We start from the raw sequence: 19,283 nt of genomic DNA, 5'->3' as shown, positions 1-19,283 counted from the left end.
ATTCTTACCACACAAAATCTTTGGATCAGATATTCTGTCAGTAATCACACTTGATGTGTTCAACTCATTACTTGCAAGGCAGACCGGCCGAATTGTAGACACAGATTGTAAGGGATCACAGAGAAAAGGGATGTGGTGCAGAGAGACACAACGATAAGTCAGGTGAGGAAGAGTGCTGAGAACAAGCAGAACTCAGAAAAGTGAACTTGACCAGTAGGACATTGAAATTGGGGTTGTGGGGGGAGGGAGAGGGATGCTGAGACAGGGAGAGGGACAGGAGAGTGAAAGGACATAGAAAAGGAGCAATGTCAAGGGGACCATACAGAGACAGTGCCACAGGGTGTCCCTCTCACCTCATCTCTGTAGTATTTGTATGGTTAGACTGTGTGAGAGGTGGGCTTGCAATGGTGAATAATGTCACCTTAGAAGGTTTAGCCATATAGTCATCATGGAGAAGTATTGCCTTACCCCCTTTTTTGAGATGATGCGTGTTTAACTTAACATCGGACCCCTGAGTTGAGGTTCTGTGTGGCAGGAGTGTTTGTAATTCTGGTGCACAGCATTTCTGCTGTGGTGGCCGATCTGAGCTTGCATGCAAAACTGTCTGCATTAGGTGTTCTTTTGACCCTGCACTGATAATGGTTCATAAGCTCATCCACCTTCTATCAGACTACGCTGCACTGTGTTCAGAAGGGTGTAGAGATGCTTTCGAAACTAGTGGTGGGTTTCTTGATCACTATATTTCCGAGACAATGTCTAGATCACCCAGAAGCTCCCCATGTGCTAAGTGCAGTGCTATAATTGTAGCAGATATTTTGTGCTACTTGCGGCCGACAACTAAACCTTATCTTGGTAACCTTTGCAGGAGGTGGTATATTCCAAATGATTGGGTGACCCAAGCATAATCGCAGTGAATAATGAGTGAATGGTGACTCGAGAGCAGTTTAATCCAGTGGGCGAGTGCACCATAGGGACTTGAGGAATGGTGACAATGTAAAATGGAAGGGGGTTCTTGACATAATACTAATAAAGAAAAAGCAATCTCACCTGGAACTCAACCCTTACTCCACATAAAATAAAAACAGTGTACTGCAGTGATCCTTACATTGCACAGGGAACAATCATGAGCCATTCATTCAAAATACACACAAATAGGTGTAAATGCAAACATCAATTATGCAGACCCACAGAAGCTATCTAAGGTGTAGTAGATCCTCAAATAAAGTTCATGAAGTCACTTTCCTTCCAGCGTATGCACTCGCTGTCCCCAAAATGCTAGGTGTCATTGACCTGCATTAATGCTGTAGCAACAATGGTTCTCCAGTCTATCATACCATTCTTTACAGTGGCACGGGTCTCAATGAGTTGAGGTACTTCGGTGGTGTTTCCCAGGCCAGCATACACTTCCTCCACTCTGGCATAATTTCTTCCTTTGGCTTCTCCTACCACATGTAAACAGACAAAAAACTAATGTCATTCTCCTCTCTCTCTCCTTCTCTTACCTTCAGTCATACATTTCTGATTGTGTTACTGCTTTCACCCCTAAAGAATGCAGATGCGCTCCATAGTTGTTTCCTTGTCAAGAATATTTATTGCAATTTTGATTACTGTAGCTCGAACTGAGAATACCAGGGCCATGAGGGCAGCTAGTGAGCTCTGTAGCTCCAACACAAGATGACGTGTCTTACACAAAACCTCCAAACAATATAAAATCAGTGCAAATATATAATCCCCCTTGGTTCTTTTAAGTTGAACTCCTCTAAAGTGGAGGTGGTATACTTTACACCCTCTGCTCCCATTTCTCTGCATTCTTCAATACTTTTTTCACCTGACACTGACTCTGTTCTCTTAGGCTAGAATTTTTGTGGTACTCTTCATAAGCTTCTGACTCCAATTCCACACTGCCGAGGCACTGGTTGATTCACAAAATTAGATTATTGTAACCACCGCTCCTGGGGTTCCCTTACTTAAAATTCCTTCTCCCAAATCGATAAAGTTCCCAACTTTGCTTTCAGTACCTGTTACAACTTGCACAGAAACACAAACTACGCTCTTTCATCAAAAACCTGTGCAGCTTTAAAAAACAAAACAAAACAGGGCAATCTGTAAAAAGTCGACAATGATGTACAAAATGGTCCATAGCACCTGGCCAGATGATCTTACCTTTCATGAGGAGATGATACTCACTGTAATTTAGGATCTGCCAACCAGAACTTGCTGGTCACACCAAAACCATCTTGTGCACCATCCTGATTCTGATATTTCTACCTTTCAGGTAACCATCACCGGCATTGGCTGCCCTATGACATCTGTGGTCACCCTTCACTTACTGATTTTGCTGGCTGTAGGGATTTCAACTGTTAAATGGCTTTATACATCAGCCCCCGTAGAGCCTTGTTTCCCTCCTGTTCCGCCATTGCCGCCTGAGCACTAAGAGTGGAATTTGCAAAGCCATTGTGGGGATACACATTATTGACGTCCTGGGAGATATCTATGTTGACGCCAATTTTACTCAAGCTTTATCTTAAACAATTACCTTTTGCTTCCACAGCTTTTCCGAAGCCATGAAGACTCAACCAAAGTTTGAAGGCATGCTTTGCAAAGCAATCTATTATGCAGGCGGAGCTTGCATAGGACTGGGAGGCTTATTTGTTGTGAGCAGTTTTTTTGCACTTGGATTCGTGGGCACGTATCTAGGTAAGGCAGAATGTGGTTGCAGGTCAAATATATGACTGGCTCAAACTTTGTAGAGTTTATCATAATACACCTGAAACTTCTGAGTATTCTTCAGTGCTATAACCTGTGGTCCCCTGGACAGAGAAGCACAAGATCACTGTTTTAGTCTGCCCTACTATTGTCAAAGAGGCATTTATATCTACAAGATATATCCATGTGAACACAGGCCCCATATTCTGCCCTAGACTTTACCAGCCTACTGCATTTTTGGAGCTGTAGTCCTAGTTCACTCACTGGAACCTCTGTTCTAAATTATAACGCTTTGTAGGAGAATATGGACTGGAATATGGTGTCCCTGATACACTATAAACTTTGTATGCACCTAGACAACTTGACCGTGTTATAATTAGTATATATTTTCATTTCTTGATAATCACCATTTAGAATTATATATGCTCATTTATTCAGGTGTATGTTTGAAATATATATATATATATATATGCACATTTATTGATGTTGTTATTCACTGCATTGTGGTAACTTGGTCTGCATGAATGTATATTGTTGTTTTTTCTATGTTTTTGAAATGGCCTCTCCATTTACTGCTTTAGAAACAAGGAACAATGTTTCACGGAAACTGGTGTCTCAACCTCTCAGTTATTGGTTTTAACAATAAGCATGGTTTCACACAATGTAAGTAAATTAAAGGTTACAAGTGCTTACTAGTTATTGTTTATTTTGAAAACGTTTAACAACGTTCAGACAGAATATGTAAACTTGAACAGAAAGTTATAAGCTAGAGAAGGCCTTCTTACTAGGGGTTCGAGACTGAGGGTCATACTAAGCTTTAATCACCGTACCTCACTGAAGGCTGTGGGGAAGGTGCGTTCAGATTTCAATTGGCTTATCTACAAGCTGTAAAACACAGGCACCTCTGCATGTTACTGAACATTGGTTTTTTGTTCTGAAAAGTTATGTGGGTGTGAACCATCTAGGAACCTCATATCTGGTGCTAAGTTTAGCTGAGTTAGCCAAGATAAAGGAGGGGCTGGAGATAGTGGCCTAAAAAGCTTTAAGATTTCTTCATAATGTTACAATATTTTTTATTAGTCACATTCGTAGCAAATATTGTTGCTACTATTTTTTTCTTTTTTTTATATAATAGTTACAATTCATATTGCATTCACTAGGATAGGATCGTAATGCTGAATACAAATTATGACTATATCCCTGCTTTCCTAGTGTTCGTGAGTGTGCCATTTCGTAACAAAAGAGGATTTGAGTTCCACTGATTTTCCATGTGAAATCTCCCAGAACTGATTGTTACCTGGCGTGCATCTCACTCAAGTAATGCTCAGTGTGTTGCAGGGTGCTTGCAGCCTACTGCGTTTTCTAGTTCAGGTTGGTACATTGATTAAGTCCTCAGTAATAGAGGGTCTAAAAAATCCACTTCTGAACTTTATTTTGGAAACAAATACAGAATACACATCAATCAAACTTCATTTGTCTTTGTTAATTTAAAAAGCCATGAGTAAGAGCCTGTAGGTTAATAGAAATACCTTTAATTCCTTCAAAATCAATTTGCACCTCTATAAAACTATTAAAAGTGTGACCCTTTAAGATCCTTTTGAAAACATGTATATTATAGTAGAATTTACCTAAGTGGCATAACACTACACTAACTTATAGCACATATATTTTGGATGTGTAGTAGCCAAGATGCATAAGCAATAGGCAATGCAGTCTTGCATTAACCCTTATACTTCAAAATCATACACCAACAGCTCAATGAATAGACAGAAAGACAGCACAGGAGGAAGATTACATCTGGTAGAATTTAGACGGATTCCAGCGGTACTTCGGTGTGCCGTGGCCATCAGGACCTCGTTTCCCCCCTCCCTCTCTCAGCTCGGAAAACGATCTTCAATGCAATTATGTATATATAATTTCTTGTAGGGGAGATTATTTTGCTAGAAGTGTAAATATCTTTGAGCTTGAGGAATTCAGCTGCAGGACAACACCAACGCCCAACGGTGCTACATTGGCCTGCCAGTCCCAGCTTTATTAAAAATTAACTTCAAATGAGACAGCAGGGACCAGGATCCATGGAGAGTTGATGTGTCTGCAGGAATTGTCAGCTTGAGTGTGCAATCAATAACCAGTTGAGACCATCCTTCATTTTCTCATGAATGCATGGCTTGGTGCTAACAGCCAGCATCCCACTGATATAACCACACATTACTGGGACCATCACCAACTATTCACACAGTGGAAAAAGCGATTAAACTGATTTAAAGTGTTTGACTTTGACACAGCTTGACCCCATCAGGGGCCAAAGAGGGGAGAGGGGAGTGGAGGAGGGCAAAGAAGGTGAAGTTTATTTTCCAGCATGAAGAGTATAGGTCATGTTGTGCCAACTAGCCACCCACCCTAGTGGGACGCAGTAGACTTCTCACTGGTTGGGGGCCACACTTGGGGTGGTCAGAGAAACAGCTTGTGTAGCTGCAGGTGAAGCTTGTGGCCCCCAGTACGGTTACTGCTACCTGCCTGCAGAGATGAAGCAGATTTCACATGGTTCTCAGTCCAAAGCGCGCTCTGCAACCAAACCAGCCCGCAGCATCGCAGCCATAGTTCACAGGGCAAGGAAGTAGGACTGAGCACTGTGGGCACAATGTGAGGGCCCTCTGCCGTGGCCATTTCTGCTGCTCAAGTAATGCACTCCCCCGCTAGCCGCAAGAAGGAGAAGGGATGGGATTAGCAAATAGTGACTGTAAACCTACGGGCAAATGACACACCGATACGTTCCATGGAAGCAAAAGGAGAGGAAACCCCTTCCCGCTTCTGGTGCTCAGCAGGAAGTTCAGATCCCGCATCAGATGCCAGATCCCCCATAATAGAGGAAATTAGGGGGGAAATATGTATTGACAATTGCTTGGGAGCAAAGCAACGCCATACATACCCACCGTTTACGCTGTCTGGTTCCAAGGAATTTATAAAGGGCAATGGATATGCTGACAACCCAGGAAAAAAGAATCAAATCAGGTGCAGTTCTTTACCCACCACTCAATTGCACGATAGACGCACGACACACCCTGGATACTTCTAATGCCATGCCATCTGTGTTGTCATGCCATGCCGTCAGTGTTGTCTTTGGGACGGTAGTGGCTCACCAAAGCACTCAAAATGCACCGAAATCCCAATCCTTTGAGTCTGATCATCTCTTCTTACCATCCGCACAGGGGTTGAGTCAGTGGAGGCAGATGAAAGGCATACCTCCCTGGCAGTAGATTCTGGGCACGCTTAAAACTACGAAGGTTTTGCAGGACCAGGTGAAACGGAGGACATAAGCTCAATTCATTCTCATCAATAATTATATACAGCAGCTTAACATGCATCGCTGGGGGTGAACAGCGTGTTTTGTATCTGGAAGATAGGGGTACCCAGCTAGATTCCTCGGTTGCCAAGCTACAAGTGGAGTTTACAGATCAGAATCAACGATGCCGAATATAGGTCAGGTCGCTCAAACTTGAGGTTTACAGGGGTTCATGAGGGTCGGAAAAATGGACAGACAACTGCTAAGTCAATCAATCACAGATGTTAACCTGAGCTTGTCTATCCACAAGGGGCATCACAAAAACTGGATCTTCCTATCACACGGGCCCATCGAGCCCCTGCAGCTCAGTCACCTAATGCTAAATACCCACAGACTTTACTGGTTAATTTGTGAGATTATCTGGTTACGGAGCACATACGTTCTAAGGCTACTAAAGCTAAATTTTATCAGGTTCCAGGCGATTTTTCTTTAAATTTTTTTCAAACATGACTGGGTTATCAGCTCGGCGATGGCATGATTTAAAGGACTGATTAATGACTTTCAAAACGCTGGTGCCCCAGCGGGTATTGTACAACAATCAAGGATAAAAGTGCTTTTTAAGGGTCAGTCACGTGTCTTCCACGCCCTGGAATAACCATGTGGCTTTTTGCATTACATTCGGCTGTCAGATGGCGGGTGAAAGACGGGAAGACAGGTGCAGAGGAGGCTGTGGTTAAACCCAACTTATTAATAAACTGATTACACTATAGGTGTTCATAGATATGCCCTCAGTCACCCTAGGTGTTTTTTTTGGCGCCATGTCTAGGCACTGCTCTAGGGGTTGGGACAATAGCTCTAGAAGAGGGGTAGGTAGGAGGATGGCTCACAGTGGGGAGCAGGGGGAATGGGGGATGGGATGTCCCTGTCCGGGAGGGAGCCTATGACAGGTTGCACTCCAGGGGCGGCAAATACAGGGATGGATGGTTGTTGGGCTGGAGGCAGGCAGGGCACGGGGCACGTGTGGGGTGTTTATTAGGGGGAGGAAAAGCAAAAAATATGCAGCAGTTTGTAATAGAATATTAAGTACTGCCTCATAGCAAGTTGAAAACTGTCTCTTGCAATTGTAAAGGGCATAAACAATAGATTAAAATGTCAGGGTATATTAGTTTGCCTCAGGTCCTTGGAGGCAGACGTGATTTTCTTGCAAGAGACGCACTTGAAAGGTAAGGGCCGCCAGCCTCTTATGCCTGCATACATTTAGCAGTCGTGGGGTAGCAGTTCCCATCACACGCTCAGTCCAGTCGGAAATCCTGGGCGTAGTGCGCGACTAAGGGGACAGATGGATTTGGGGGAAAGTCAAAATGAATAATCAAGTTTATAATTTAGTAAGTTACTATGGACCCATTGAGGATTTGCTCTCTCCCATTCAAGATCTTTATTCGTGATTAAAACAGGCTCAAGGCTATTTGATAATATGGGGAGATTTCAATTGAATTCAAAGCTGGTCTCAACACATCTTGTCCGAATAAGCAGCAAAATGAACTGACATCCATCCGGACGCTACAAACATTAATTCGGGATTTCGCTCCTATTGATCCCTGGCAAACACACCATTTATCAGCACAACAATACACGTCATTCGAAACGATAGGTCACTGCTTCATGGATAGATTTCTTTCTAATCTTGTATGCAGTTCTGTGGGAAAATGCCTCTATTCTAACTTATGCATTTTCAAGGGAATTCATTAGTTTTTCTAGACATCGAATTGGCAGGGCTATCGTCTCAAAGGCCAAGATAGTGAATTAACAAAGCGCTGCTGTTAGAAATGGGGTCTCTAGTTGTCAGTGGTTTGCACCCTGTTTAAGGAGGAACCCTCTCCCTAGTCAGGGTTAGGGAGTCACAGGGCTAAGATAACCCCTGCTCACCCTCTTGGTAGCTTGGCACAAACAGTCAGGCTTATCTCAGAGGAAATTTGTAAAGGACTTGTACACACACAGTAACACCGTGAAAACATCACAAAAGTACTCTGCACCAATTTAGAGAAATAGGAAATATTTCTGAATAAAACAAGACCACAATGACAAAGATCTAACATAAACAAGCAAAGATACGAATTTTCAAAGATTAAACTTCAGTATAGCGCTTAGAAACACAATAGATTCAACTGGGGCTATCATGAGCTCTTGACGGAGTCATTCCCAACAGTCTGATGACACATTTGAGGGAGTGCAGGCCAGTCATGGAGTTGCGTGGACCCAAGGTACAGAACCTTTAAAACAATGAAAAAAGTACGCTGCAAGGAGTCGGGCAGGTGAGGCATCACTGGAGCCATTTCGGTGTCGGTTCCTTACTGCTACCGGGAGGTGAGGCATCAGTTCCTTATTGCTAGGCCCACAACATCAGAGGCGCATTGCAGTTCAAGGCCTTCTTGAACCCAGTTGGATTCCTCTGTCCATAATCTCAGGGCCCACTAAGCTAACCCATGGGGAATCCTTCTTCTCACATGCGGACCCCAACTGTGCAGCGCCTAACCCTACTTGGCTCACAAATGTATCCCAGTAGGCACACAGTACCACCATGGCCAATGTAGAGGTGTGGCCCATTCCACCCTCAGGGTGTGACTCCTGTCCACAGCCCAAGGGCAACTCTGTCCATACGGACAGCAACCCACAGTGGCCACTGAGAACTGTCAATGACGAGAGCCAGGCCTCAGCCCTTCCAAGGCTCTCTAACCTCAGTGGTTTCTCAGAGTGGGGGGCAGTCACCCCAGGTGACTTGCACCCCGGGTCCACTCTTCCTCCCAACAGTTCCGGGGTGGTATCCTGAGACCGTTATTCCAGCCCAAGGTCTGTACTCTTAGGTTACACAGGAGTCAGGGGTGAATACTGCCTCTCCATGCCCCCCTTACCGGGGCTCTGTACCCTCTTTTTGGGAGCAATACCCTAGAATCCAGAACTGTCAGGGCGCTTGTGGCAGCTGTACTGCATAATTCTCCCACCAGTTCAGGAGTGCTATCCTGCACCTGGTCCCGCAACCCAGGGCCTGTACCCTTAGCCTGAGCATATGCCTGGAACGTCAGGACTTCCAGTGGAGTACAACCACCCCCCCCCCCAAAGAGAAACACATTCTTCATATGTTGTGTGAGAGTCTGCTTGGTGCAGGTCTCCCGACCGCTATCCATCTAACAGAGCATCATGCCCCCCCAAGCCAAAAAGTGGCATCACCAGGATCATTCCTGGGGTGCTCTGACCACAGAGCGCTCAACCCCTGACTCACTGGTCCTTCCACTGGGGATTTTCTCTCCCTCTCACCCCTCCTACTGGACTTCTCCACCCTCCTGTCTGGAGTGGTGCTGCCAGACACCTGAACTGCTGGGACTCTTGTGACATCCACAGTCCCAAGTTCTCCTGGCGCTGTGGGACTCCCATCAATGGATAGTCCCCTGGTACAGACCAAGTCCCCCTGCCTGTGCCCCCACTTAGAGCAACCTAAGCATTGGAGCTGAAGAGAGGGTGCCCTGGGCCTCTGCCACCCCTACCCTTTCTCCTGCTTCTAGAAAGGACGTGGGACCCTTCTCCCCCAATCTACACTGGGACCCTACTGAGTCACTGCAACCCTCCCCCTCACTTTGTTGGGGAAAACCTGAGCCATCTTCTTTGTAGTCCCTCCCCAATGCCATCCCAGACACTCTAGCACTTAACTTACCCAGAGGTCTGCCTCCAGTGCAAGCTTCCTGGGGTCAGATAACTCATACTCCACCAGGTGTTGTCATAGCTCTGGTAAACTGGGACTGAACATATGCTCTCCACCAGTCAAATTGTACAGCCCCTCACATGTGTTAACAATATACTACTCTTCACCCAACCATCCAGTGCCTTGAAAAAGTACTCGATATTACCCCCCATCTGGTGAGACAGTATCTGACTCCCCTTCGAACTCAACCTATCGTCTTCTGGGGTGACTCCATACTCCCTAACCAGGGCTTCGTCTGTGGGGGTTCACCTCTCCCTGTCACTCCCTTCTAGAGCCAGTAGAGATGTCCCTCCCACCACCAGGCATATGACTCCCCATGCCAGTTCCCCATTCAACTTCAGGGACTCTGCGCACCTCTGGAGCTACTTCATATGCCAGAGCCCACTGGTGTATATCACGTCCCTCCTGAGAAACCAAGTCGCTGGGTATGTGGACCTTTTCTTCAGTACTAGATAGGGTACTTTTGCTGCCACCATCTGAGCTGAACCCAGCCTTACTGGCTTTCAGCTTCATCAGACTGTGCTCCTGAGCTAAAAGAGCTTTTTCATCCGCAAGGGCCAGTCTCATTTCCTCCAAAGCTTTTTCTCTCTCCTGCTTTAACCTAAACTTTACCAGCTCCAACTCGAGCTTCCTCGCTCTCCACCTAGTCTCCAGCTCCTCTGGTAACAGACCTGGGGAGGAAACACTGCTGCCAACTCTTGGGAGGAGCCCTTCCACCATTCCAGCTGGCCCCCTGCCCCACAGGCGATGATGGTTCAGACTTTGTTCCTCCTCCTCCACAAAAGCAGTCTCATCCTCTGTGTGCTCACCAGCCTTCCTGGCTGCGAACCAGGCCCTCAGTGCCTTTTGAAGCTCCTCTTTCCAAGTGAGGCTTTTAAAAGGACATTTAAACTTCCTGCAGAACTTTTTGAGCCGAGACACCATATAGGTTTCCAACCTTTCCTGCTCAAACACCAAAGCTGCAGCGGAAGGTGATGGCTCACCAGACTGAGACATGGTTGTGGCCAAAACAGAAAAATAAAAGCAGTATGCGGCTATGTAATGGTCTGCGATACTGAAATCACGTACACCCATCACTGTATGTCAAGTACAAATACAAGTCCTATCCTCACCTATGATGTTAGAAAAGGGGTGTCAAGTTTGCAGTGGTTTGCACCCTGTCCAAGTAGAGACCCTCACTCTAGTCAGATAAGAGAGTCACACAGCTAAGATAACCCCTGCTCACCCCCTTGGTAGCTTGGCAGTCAGGCTTATCTCAGAGGCACTGTATAAGGTGTTTGTACACACACACAGTAACACAGTGAAAACACCACAAACATACTCCACACCAGTTTAGAAAAATAGCCAATATTTATCTGAATAAAACAACACCAAAACAATAAAAATCATACACAAGCAAAGATGCACATTTTCAAAGCTTAAACATCAGTATAGCACTTATAAACACAATAGCTCCAACTGGGGCTAACACGACATCTTGATGGAGTCGTTCCCAACAGTCCAACACCACTCGCAAATGAGTGCGGGTCGGTCACAGAGTTGCATGGACCCCAGGTACAGAAAATGATGAAAAAAAGACTTTGCACGGAGTCATGGAGGAGAGGCATCACTAGAGCCGGTGTGGTGTTGGTTCTACTGCTACCAGGGAGGTGAGGAATTGGTTCCTTATTGCTAGGCAGGGGAGGTGATGCGTCAGTTCCTTACCATTGCAGGGTAGATGATGCAGCGTCTGTGGTGAGGTGTTGGTTCCTTACGATCCGGCAGGGTCGATAGATCCAGCAGGTCAAGATGTGAAGCGTCGACTTCACGGTGTTGCGATCGCACCACAGGGCCACAGGTGCTGTGGCAAAGTCGGAGGTCCTGGATGTCGGGGACACAGCACTTGATACTCGCGCTGTGGCAGGACTTCCGCGGGACAGGCACAGCTCTATTCAGGTGCAAGTGTCAGCTCCTCCCGCCACTCTACCCCAGGAAGACCCATCAGGATATGCAGGGCACACTTCAGTCCCATTTGTGTAACTGTCTAGAGTGAATCTACAAACAGCCCAACTGTCATCCTGCCCCAGACGTGTATTCCAGCACACAGGCAGAGAATGGTTAAGCAAGAAAATGCCTACTTTCTAAAAGTGGCATTTTCAAACCTACAATCTAAAAACCACCTTTACCAAAAGTTTTTTTTTTAAATTGTGAGTTCAGAGACACCCAACTCCATATCTCTATATGCTCCTTATGGGAAATGACACTTAAAAGATATTTCAAGGCAATCCCCATGTTACCCTCTGGGAGAGATAGGACTTACAGTAGTGAAAAACAAATTTAGCAGTATTTCAGTATCGTGACATGTAAAACACACAGTACATGTTCTACCTTTTAAATACACTGCACCCTGCCCATTGAACTGCCTTGGGCCTATCTTAGGGGTGACGTACATGTAGTTAAGTACAGGTTTGGGTCGGGCAAGTGGGTGCACTTGCCAGGCCGAACTGGAAGTTTAAAACTGCCCATACAGGCAGTGCAGTGGCAGGTCTGAGACATGTTTACAGGACTACTCATGTGGGTGGCACAATCAGTGCTGCAGGCCCACGAGTAGCATTTGATTTACAGGCCTTGAGCACACCTAGTGCACTTTACTAGGAACTTAATGATAAGTCAGATATGCCAATCATGGGTAAACTAATTACCAGTACCATTTTAGACAGAGAGCACTTGCACTTTAGTACTGGTCAGCAGTGGCAAAGTGCCCAGAACCCTAAAAAGCCAGTAAAACAAATAGGAGGGAGGAGACAAAATGTTTGGGGTGATCCTGCAAAAAGGGCCAGGTCAAACAGCTGCTAACAGACGATTTCTGGGTCAAACAGATGATAATTGTCTAGAAGAAGTTCTGCATCCTAATTTAGGCACAGCCTCAGATTTTAATGTATGGAACGCTCTAAAAGCGTACTTCAAGGACCAGGTTATCTCATTTCAGGCATCCCAAAGACAAGAGGAAAAGACACACTACACTATACTTCAAAGTTTATTGGATGAAGTCATCAAAGCGCACATGCAGGCTCCTAATTAGTGTACACAGACAGCCTTAGCACAAGCTAAATATATTTGCAGACATTTTTTACTGCCTGAGAGATAATAAACCATGCTTTGTACCTTCAGAAAAGATATGTGGAAACTGAATTCATAGGTAAATACTTAGCCTGGTCAATCATAGAACCAATGCTAACACTGATAAAGTGATATATGACCCTCTGACCAATACGATTAGATCACAATCTTCGGGGTGGCCCAGAGGTTTTGTGATCTCTATGTTAGATTATACATTTTCATAGCAGTCCTCCTGAGGTTATTGCAGAATGGCTAAGGGATGTCAGGGTTCCTACCTTGATACCATCACAAATCGAATCCTTAACTACACCAATAACTCTAGTGGAATTTCAGCAGACGATAAAGGCATTACCCAACGATAAAGCTAGCTCTAAGGGCGGTATCCCAGCGGAGGTATACAAGATCTTTCCATCACAATTAGCTCTATTCTTTGTTCGCCTCTTTAATCAGATTCTGCAGGGGTGCTCTATACCTGGTGCTTTTACTGAGTCAGTTGTGTTCAGCTTTTTAAAGAAAGATAAATTAGAGATGGATCCTAATCCATATCGCCCCAAAGGCCTTCTCAACAGCCTTCTTAACTAAGATAATTGGAAACAGGCTATCGCTTGCTGCACTGTCAGTTACTGATACCGACCAGAATGGTTTTCTTACTGAGTGGTACATTTCCTCATACACAAACTTTCTGATGCAAGCAATACATTTCTATTCTAATCAGGACACTAAGGCCGTTTGTATAATGCTCGATGCAGAAAAAAGCCTTTGACTTAGTTGAATGGGATGTGCTAAATGCAATTCTCCATTTCTGCTGAGTTTCACCAGCCTGCTGAAAGCGTTATACTCTGAGGCTAAAGCCAGTATAATCCGCAATAATATTAAGACAGGGAGCTATCTGTTAGGCTGGGCACTTGTCAGGGGTGCCCAGCGTCCCTTATGTCTGCTCTTTTATGAAGCCGCTAGCCTGTGCAATTCATCAAGATCAAAATATTAGGGTACCCATTCAGGGTACACCAAAACTAAAACTACATGCGGACGATATGGTGCTATATTTGGCAGCAGATGAGCCAAGAACATTAGGAATAACTAATGATATCAGAGACCCAACTTTCGGAATTCAACTGCCATGACTGCCTTCAGTTCGTGGTACATATTTCTCTGAATGACCACATGAATTACTGTGGTTTCTCTGTACATTCCAATTTCTTCGCCAGAAATAACCACATCCAATTCTTTGCCTTGAAAAAGTCCATGTGACAAAACACATGTCAGCTGTTCACAGACCCTACCTTGTCTACAAGGAATAAAATCTTCATCAACCTCTACACAGTGTATGGACTCTAAACTCTTCTTTCCACTTCAGAATTATTTCTCAAACTACCTATGGTGTGCCCTGGCTTTCTTTGATGTATCTTAATCTAGTGTTGCATGATATATGCAGGGGTATGCAAGGATTTTGTCCCAGTTCAGGTCTGGAATGTCATGTCTCAGCATTTCTTCCCATCTGATTTTGAGTGTAGGCATAGGCAATTGTTTCACCTCAGTTAGTGCCTTTAATATCCACGTCACTTGTCTTGTAGAAGTGCCTAGTGTTATCAGTGTGTGCTGAACCTGGTGTTGTGTGGGTTCCTCCTGCCCTGTTCCCAATAGATCTCGGAAAGCGTTCACTAGTGTCTCATAGAGCAGAAGTTGGCCAGGTGGGATTTGGAATTTATCAGTCAGGTTGGCTCAGGGAATCAGCGTCCCCATTTCAAAGCATTCTCTGGTTGTTGTCACCTCTGCTTCCGTCCATTCCTTTAGTTGGTTTTCAGTAAAATAACACACTGGTTTCCCATGGAGTAGTCCACCAGTGGGAATGCTCGAGTGTACCTCAGGGCTCCCCTCGTTCGTCTTATACCCCCACACCATCCATGTATGGCCGCTTGCATCAGCACCTCAGGCTGCTGCAGTCGGGTCTCATGTTGTAGTAATTTAGCAACTAGTTTGTTCTGGTTAGGTGCTAACCCCAAGCGATTCAGACTCCATTCCTTGGTCTCAGCTATCCATCTAGTCACCCGTTGTAGTTGGCCCGCCTGGAATGCGACTCGAAGTCCGGTACCCCCAGTCCCCCCAACTCCACTGGTCTTTGTAAGGTTGTTAGTGAGACTCTGTGCCTATCCCTATTCCAGATCAGATCTCGGAACAGGCTATTTAGTTGTTTAAACCATGCTTCAGATAGTTTCACAGGGGTATTGGCAAAGTAAAATAGCACTCGGGCAGCATCACCATCTTGGAGAGGGCCACCCTAGCCATCAGTGGCAAGGTCAAGGGTCTCCAGAATGTCACGCTCGTGCATAGTGATCGTAGCGCCCTATCTAAGTTCCCTTCTTTCAGGTCATCCATTTGATGGTATACATGAATACCTAAATACTTGAAGGTCACTGTCGCCCATTGTTGTTCCGCCAGGTTGTCACATGGGTAAGGCAAGTCCAGCTGACACGGAAACAGATAGGTCTTGATTTTGTTAACCTTAGGGCATGATATTACGCTGAAGTCTCCAGGCGTTGTATCGCTCGCTCCACCCCTGCTCCATCATTGGATAGTTATAGTAAAATATCATCCACATATAGGGATATGATGTGTTCTATGCTCTCTATTTGAATGCCCTCTCCCTTCCCATGCTGATGAAAATGTTCTGCCGGTGGTTCTATTGCTAGGGCAAATAGGAGTGGTGATAACAGGCAGCGCTGTCTGGTGCCGCTGTAGATGTTGTACTCTTCAGAGATGGTAGTGCCCGTCATAACCATCGCCGTCGGTTTTTCGTACAGTAGGGCAACCCACCTTATCCAGTTCTCCCCCATTACCATCTTACTCATCACCCCCATCAGGTAGTCCCACCGTACAGAGTTGAAAGCCTTATCCAGATCTATCGACAAAAGGTGTGCTGCTGGTTGGAACATGACGTCTGGGTGGTAAAATATATGATAAAGCCTCCTGAGATTGACTGATGTGCTCCGCTGGGGGAGGAAACCATTTTGATCTTCGTGTATGAGTGCTTGCACATGTGGAAGCAGTCTTGTTGCTAGAACCTTACTTAAGATTTTAAAGTCCATATTAAGCATATGTAAGGGATGGGATGCTGTAACTGGTGCCCCAACTATTGACATCTTGGGCAGAGGTACTACTGTAACTCCACGAGTCGAGGCAGGCAGAGCCCCGAGCCCGAGCAACTCCTCGTAGAGGAGTTCGAACTTTGGTGCCAGCAGAGTGGCGTAAGTGGCGTAAAACTCCACTGGGGGTCCATCATTGCCCGGTGTCTTACCTTTTGCCATGTCTTTTATTGCCTGTTTTATCTTATGTAATGTAATCAGTCCCCCTATTTCATCCATCGCATCTGGGGCTAGAGTCCGGAGAGGTAGCCCACTCAAAAAGTTGTGCATTTCAGGGCCCATGGGGGTTAGGGGTGCTATACAACTTCTCATAATATTGTCTGAATTCCCTATTGATGTCCCATGGTAGGCAGACCTGTGTTCCTGTTTCTGTCTTTAGTCATGTAATTGGGGAGCCCCAGGATACAGGCCTAATCAGCCATGCCAGCAATCTGCCTGATTTCCCTACTCTGCATGGACTCTGCTCATGTATGTTTTATAATCATGGCATCTCAGTTTTTCCATTACTCCCCCATGTCGTTTCCTAGTATCTAATAACTGTTGACAAGCTGTAGGGTTTGTGGTCATGGATGTTTCCAGTGTGTATATCGTTGTTTCCAATGTGGGGAGTTCTGCATTGAGCTTAATAGTGATGCCCACTGATTGTCCCAAATAGTGGCCCGTATCACCACCTTGAACGCTTCCCATTCCACTAAGGGGGATGTAGCCGTGCCCTGATTAGTGGTGAAGTAATCAGCTATAGTCGCGCGTAGTACCTCCCTATATGCTGGGTCATCTAGCACTTCCGGCGGCAGTCGCCCCATGGGGATCACTAGTCTGTCATCAGATACACGTAACCCCTGTAGCATGGGGCTGTGATCAGACAACGTGCGCCCGAGGTATTCCGTGAAGGATATGCTTCAACTTAGTTGATCTGAGCAGAGAAAGGCATCTAGCTTTGATGTAGTGAATGTAGGGGTGAATAAAAGGAGTAGTCCCGATCATCTCCATGTTGGACCCTCCAGATGTCAACTAAGCCCCAGCTACGTTGCCATTCTATAAAGCCGGCGGCTAATTTATGTGCGGGAGCACCTGGTAAGGAAGGGCTAGAGAGGTCTAGCAGGACATCCATCACGCAGTTGAAGCTTCCTCCCAATAACAGCGCGCTGCTCATCAGTTTTCCCATTGGTGCAGACAGGGTTTGCGGGAAGGCCAGTTGGTCATGGTTAGGTGCATATATACTTCCTAGTATGATTTCCGAGCCCATGAGCCTAACCGTGACCCAGACATATCTACCTTCGTTGTCTATCAGGGAGTGAGAGGGTTTGAAAGCAAAACCTGTCTTTATCCATAGCAGGGTCCCTCATGCATATGATGAATAGGTTGTTGCAAATAGTTATCCTTGCCACCTTGACTTAGTCCGTCTAGCTCTCTGCCTGCCAGGTGGGTTTCTTGTAGCATGGCTATTTATACCCCTCTGCGCTTCAGATAGCGGTGTATGGTGTATCGCTTAAACGTTGACCACATTCCTTGCACATTCCAGAAAATACATGTCAGTGTGTGACCCTCCCTTGCCATATGTGGATTATGCATGTCATGTGTCTGTGCCCCCTCTGTTGTCTGCGCTTGTGCCCTACTGACCATATATGTAAGCTGTATACCGCAGAGATGTCTAAATAAAAACATCCCTAACACAAAACTCCCCATCCCCAGGACCGCATAGCAACAGCCGGCCATCCAAACTTGTGAACATCAAAAAGTAAACACATCTGGTCCAGTTCATCCAGCTTGGCTGCTGGGTAGATGAAGGGGGCTGTCTAGGGTACCGTTATGGACTGCTCCAGCCTACCCATTGCTCCATTCCGGGAGGACACTGTTTTTCTAAAGTCATCTCATACGTTGGGTGTATCAGGCATCTCCGGGGCACAGATGCAGTCCGATTCTGCCACACCTCTGGTGCCGCTTACCCGGATTGTGCCATTGCCTTCCTTCTTTTTCCTCTGATGCTGTCACTCGGGGCACCACCGCCCGGGCCACTACAGTACCTCGGTCCTCCCTCCGTGATCGCTCTCTCGTGATCTCCCTCGAATCTTAACCATCCGACTGCTCCGGCACAGAGGTGTGTTATCTGGTCTGGAGGGATGATGTCGTTCGGCTCCCGGGGCATTTTTTTAACAGGATTCTTACTAGGCCGGAGCGATGTGATTATTCGTCGCCATCTGTGCCATTCAGGCCATGCCACGCCCCCCAACCCCTTGAATCAATATGTTCTGCTGCATTTTTTTATAAATAAAATATTTAAAAAAATATTTAAAAGTTTATAATATAAATCCAAGAGGTAGAAAACAGCTCTCTCTGTTGATTACCTTTTTATACTAACACTGTTTAAATACTGGTGTCACATGAATCAAATTTAGGGCTATTGAGTGTGAATCATTATTGAAGTGATAAATTGAGATACCCTTTACCTCATTTAGTCAAGCCTTATTTTTAAGAAAATCTGTAGTATTCCAATTTAGTTCTTCCCCAGCAAGGCACTTAGCTTTGGAAGATCGCAGATTATGTCATCTTTAACTCTCAGTGTTTGAGAGTCCTGGACAATAATCGTTGGTATAGTCAGGAAATCTATCCATGTCTGAAATACTTTTTAGTGGTGAAACAAGAGAACCTAGGCATACATCATGCTCATTGTAGGGGTTCTTGTTATTCACTGCTGTCATTTTGAAATTATAGAAGGGTTTCCTAAAGCATAATGGATTGAGAAGGATCAAAAGGATTCTCACATCCCAAGATATCCTGCGTGGCTTTTAAATAAAATATAGGACGTCTTTCTTGAGATTAGGCACTTTCCTTCTTGAATTTGGATGTCATTTGACAATACCAAACTTAAAAATGCTATATTGTAGCGTTTTGCTATCCAGTGGTTAACCTAAACCTATGTAGGCGACATACTATTTATAAGATGGGGGCTGTCATACAGTTTAATGATGTGACGTATTGTTTGCAAAGGGTTTGAGTAGGTTTTAGAAGGGCAAGCTTTTTGAAAATGGCTGCTATTGCAGAATATTGGAGAAATATGATTGAGTGAAAACATCTACTCCCTAGGCGTTATTACTGTGAACATCTCTTTCAGGACTGTGGGATCAGCAGCAAAATATCTGGGTGCCTTGCCAATGTGTGGCATATTTCTCTACCATGAGAGAGACATAAAGTGCTGGTTCAGACATTGGGTCGTGTATATGAAGTTTTGTGTCTCTGCTGTACAATGTTATGTGCTTTGGAGCTGAATTTTTATAAGGTCTGTAGTTCTTGCTCTAAA

At 45.3% G+C, this 19,283-nt stretch overlaps 1 protein-coding gene across 1 annotated transcript in view; it reads left to right on the top strand.

Moving 5' to 3' along the window:
- Nucleotides 1-19,283, top strand: part of PEMT (phosphatidylethanolamine N-methyltransferase) — an 893,879-nt gene that overhangs the window by 419,916 nt on the left and 454,680 nt on the right. Inside the window, exon 4 of the mRNA XM_069210067.1 lies at nt 2,552-2,697. Within this exon, the coding sequence (XP_069066168.1) occupies nt 2,552-2,697 (146 nt within the window). The remainder of the gene's footprint in view (nt 1-2,551; nt 2,698-19,283) is intronic.

Source organism: Pleurodeles waltl, chromosome 10 (assembly GCF_031143425.1).
Source record: "Pleurodeles waltl isolate 20211129_DDA chromosome 10, aPleWal1.hap1.20221129, whole genome shotgun sequence".
NCBI lineage: Eukaryota > Metazoa > Chordata > Amphibia > Caudata > Salamandridae > Pleurodeles > Pleurodeles waltl.
This window is presented reverse-complemented; position numbering and strand designations above follow the sequence as displayed.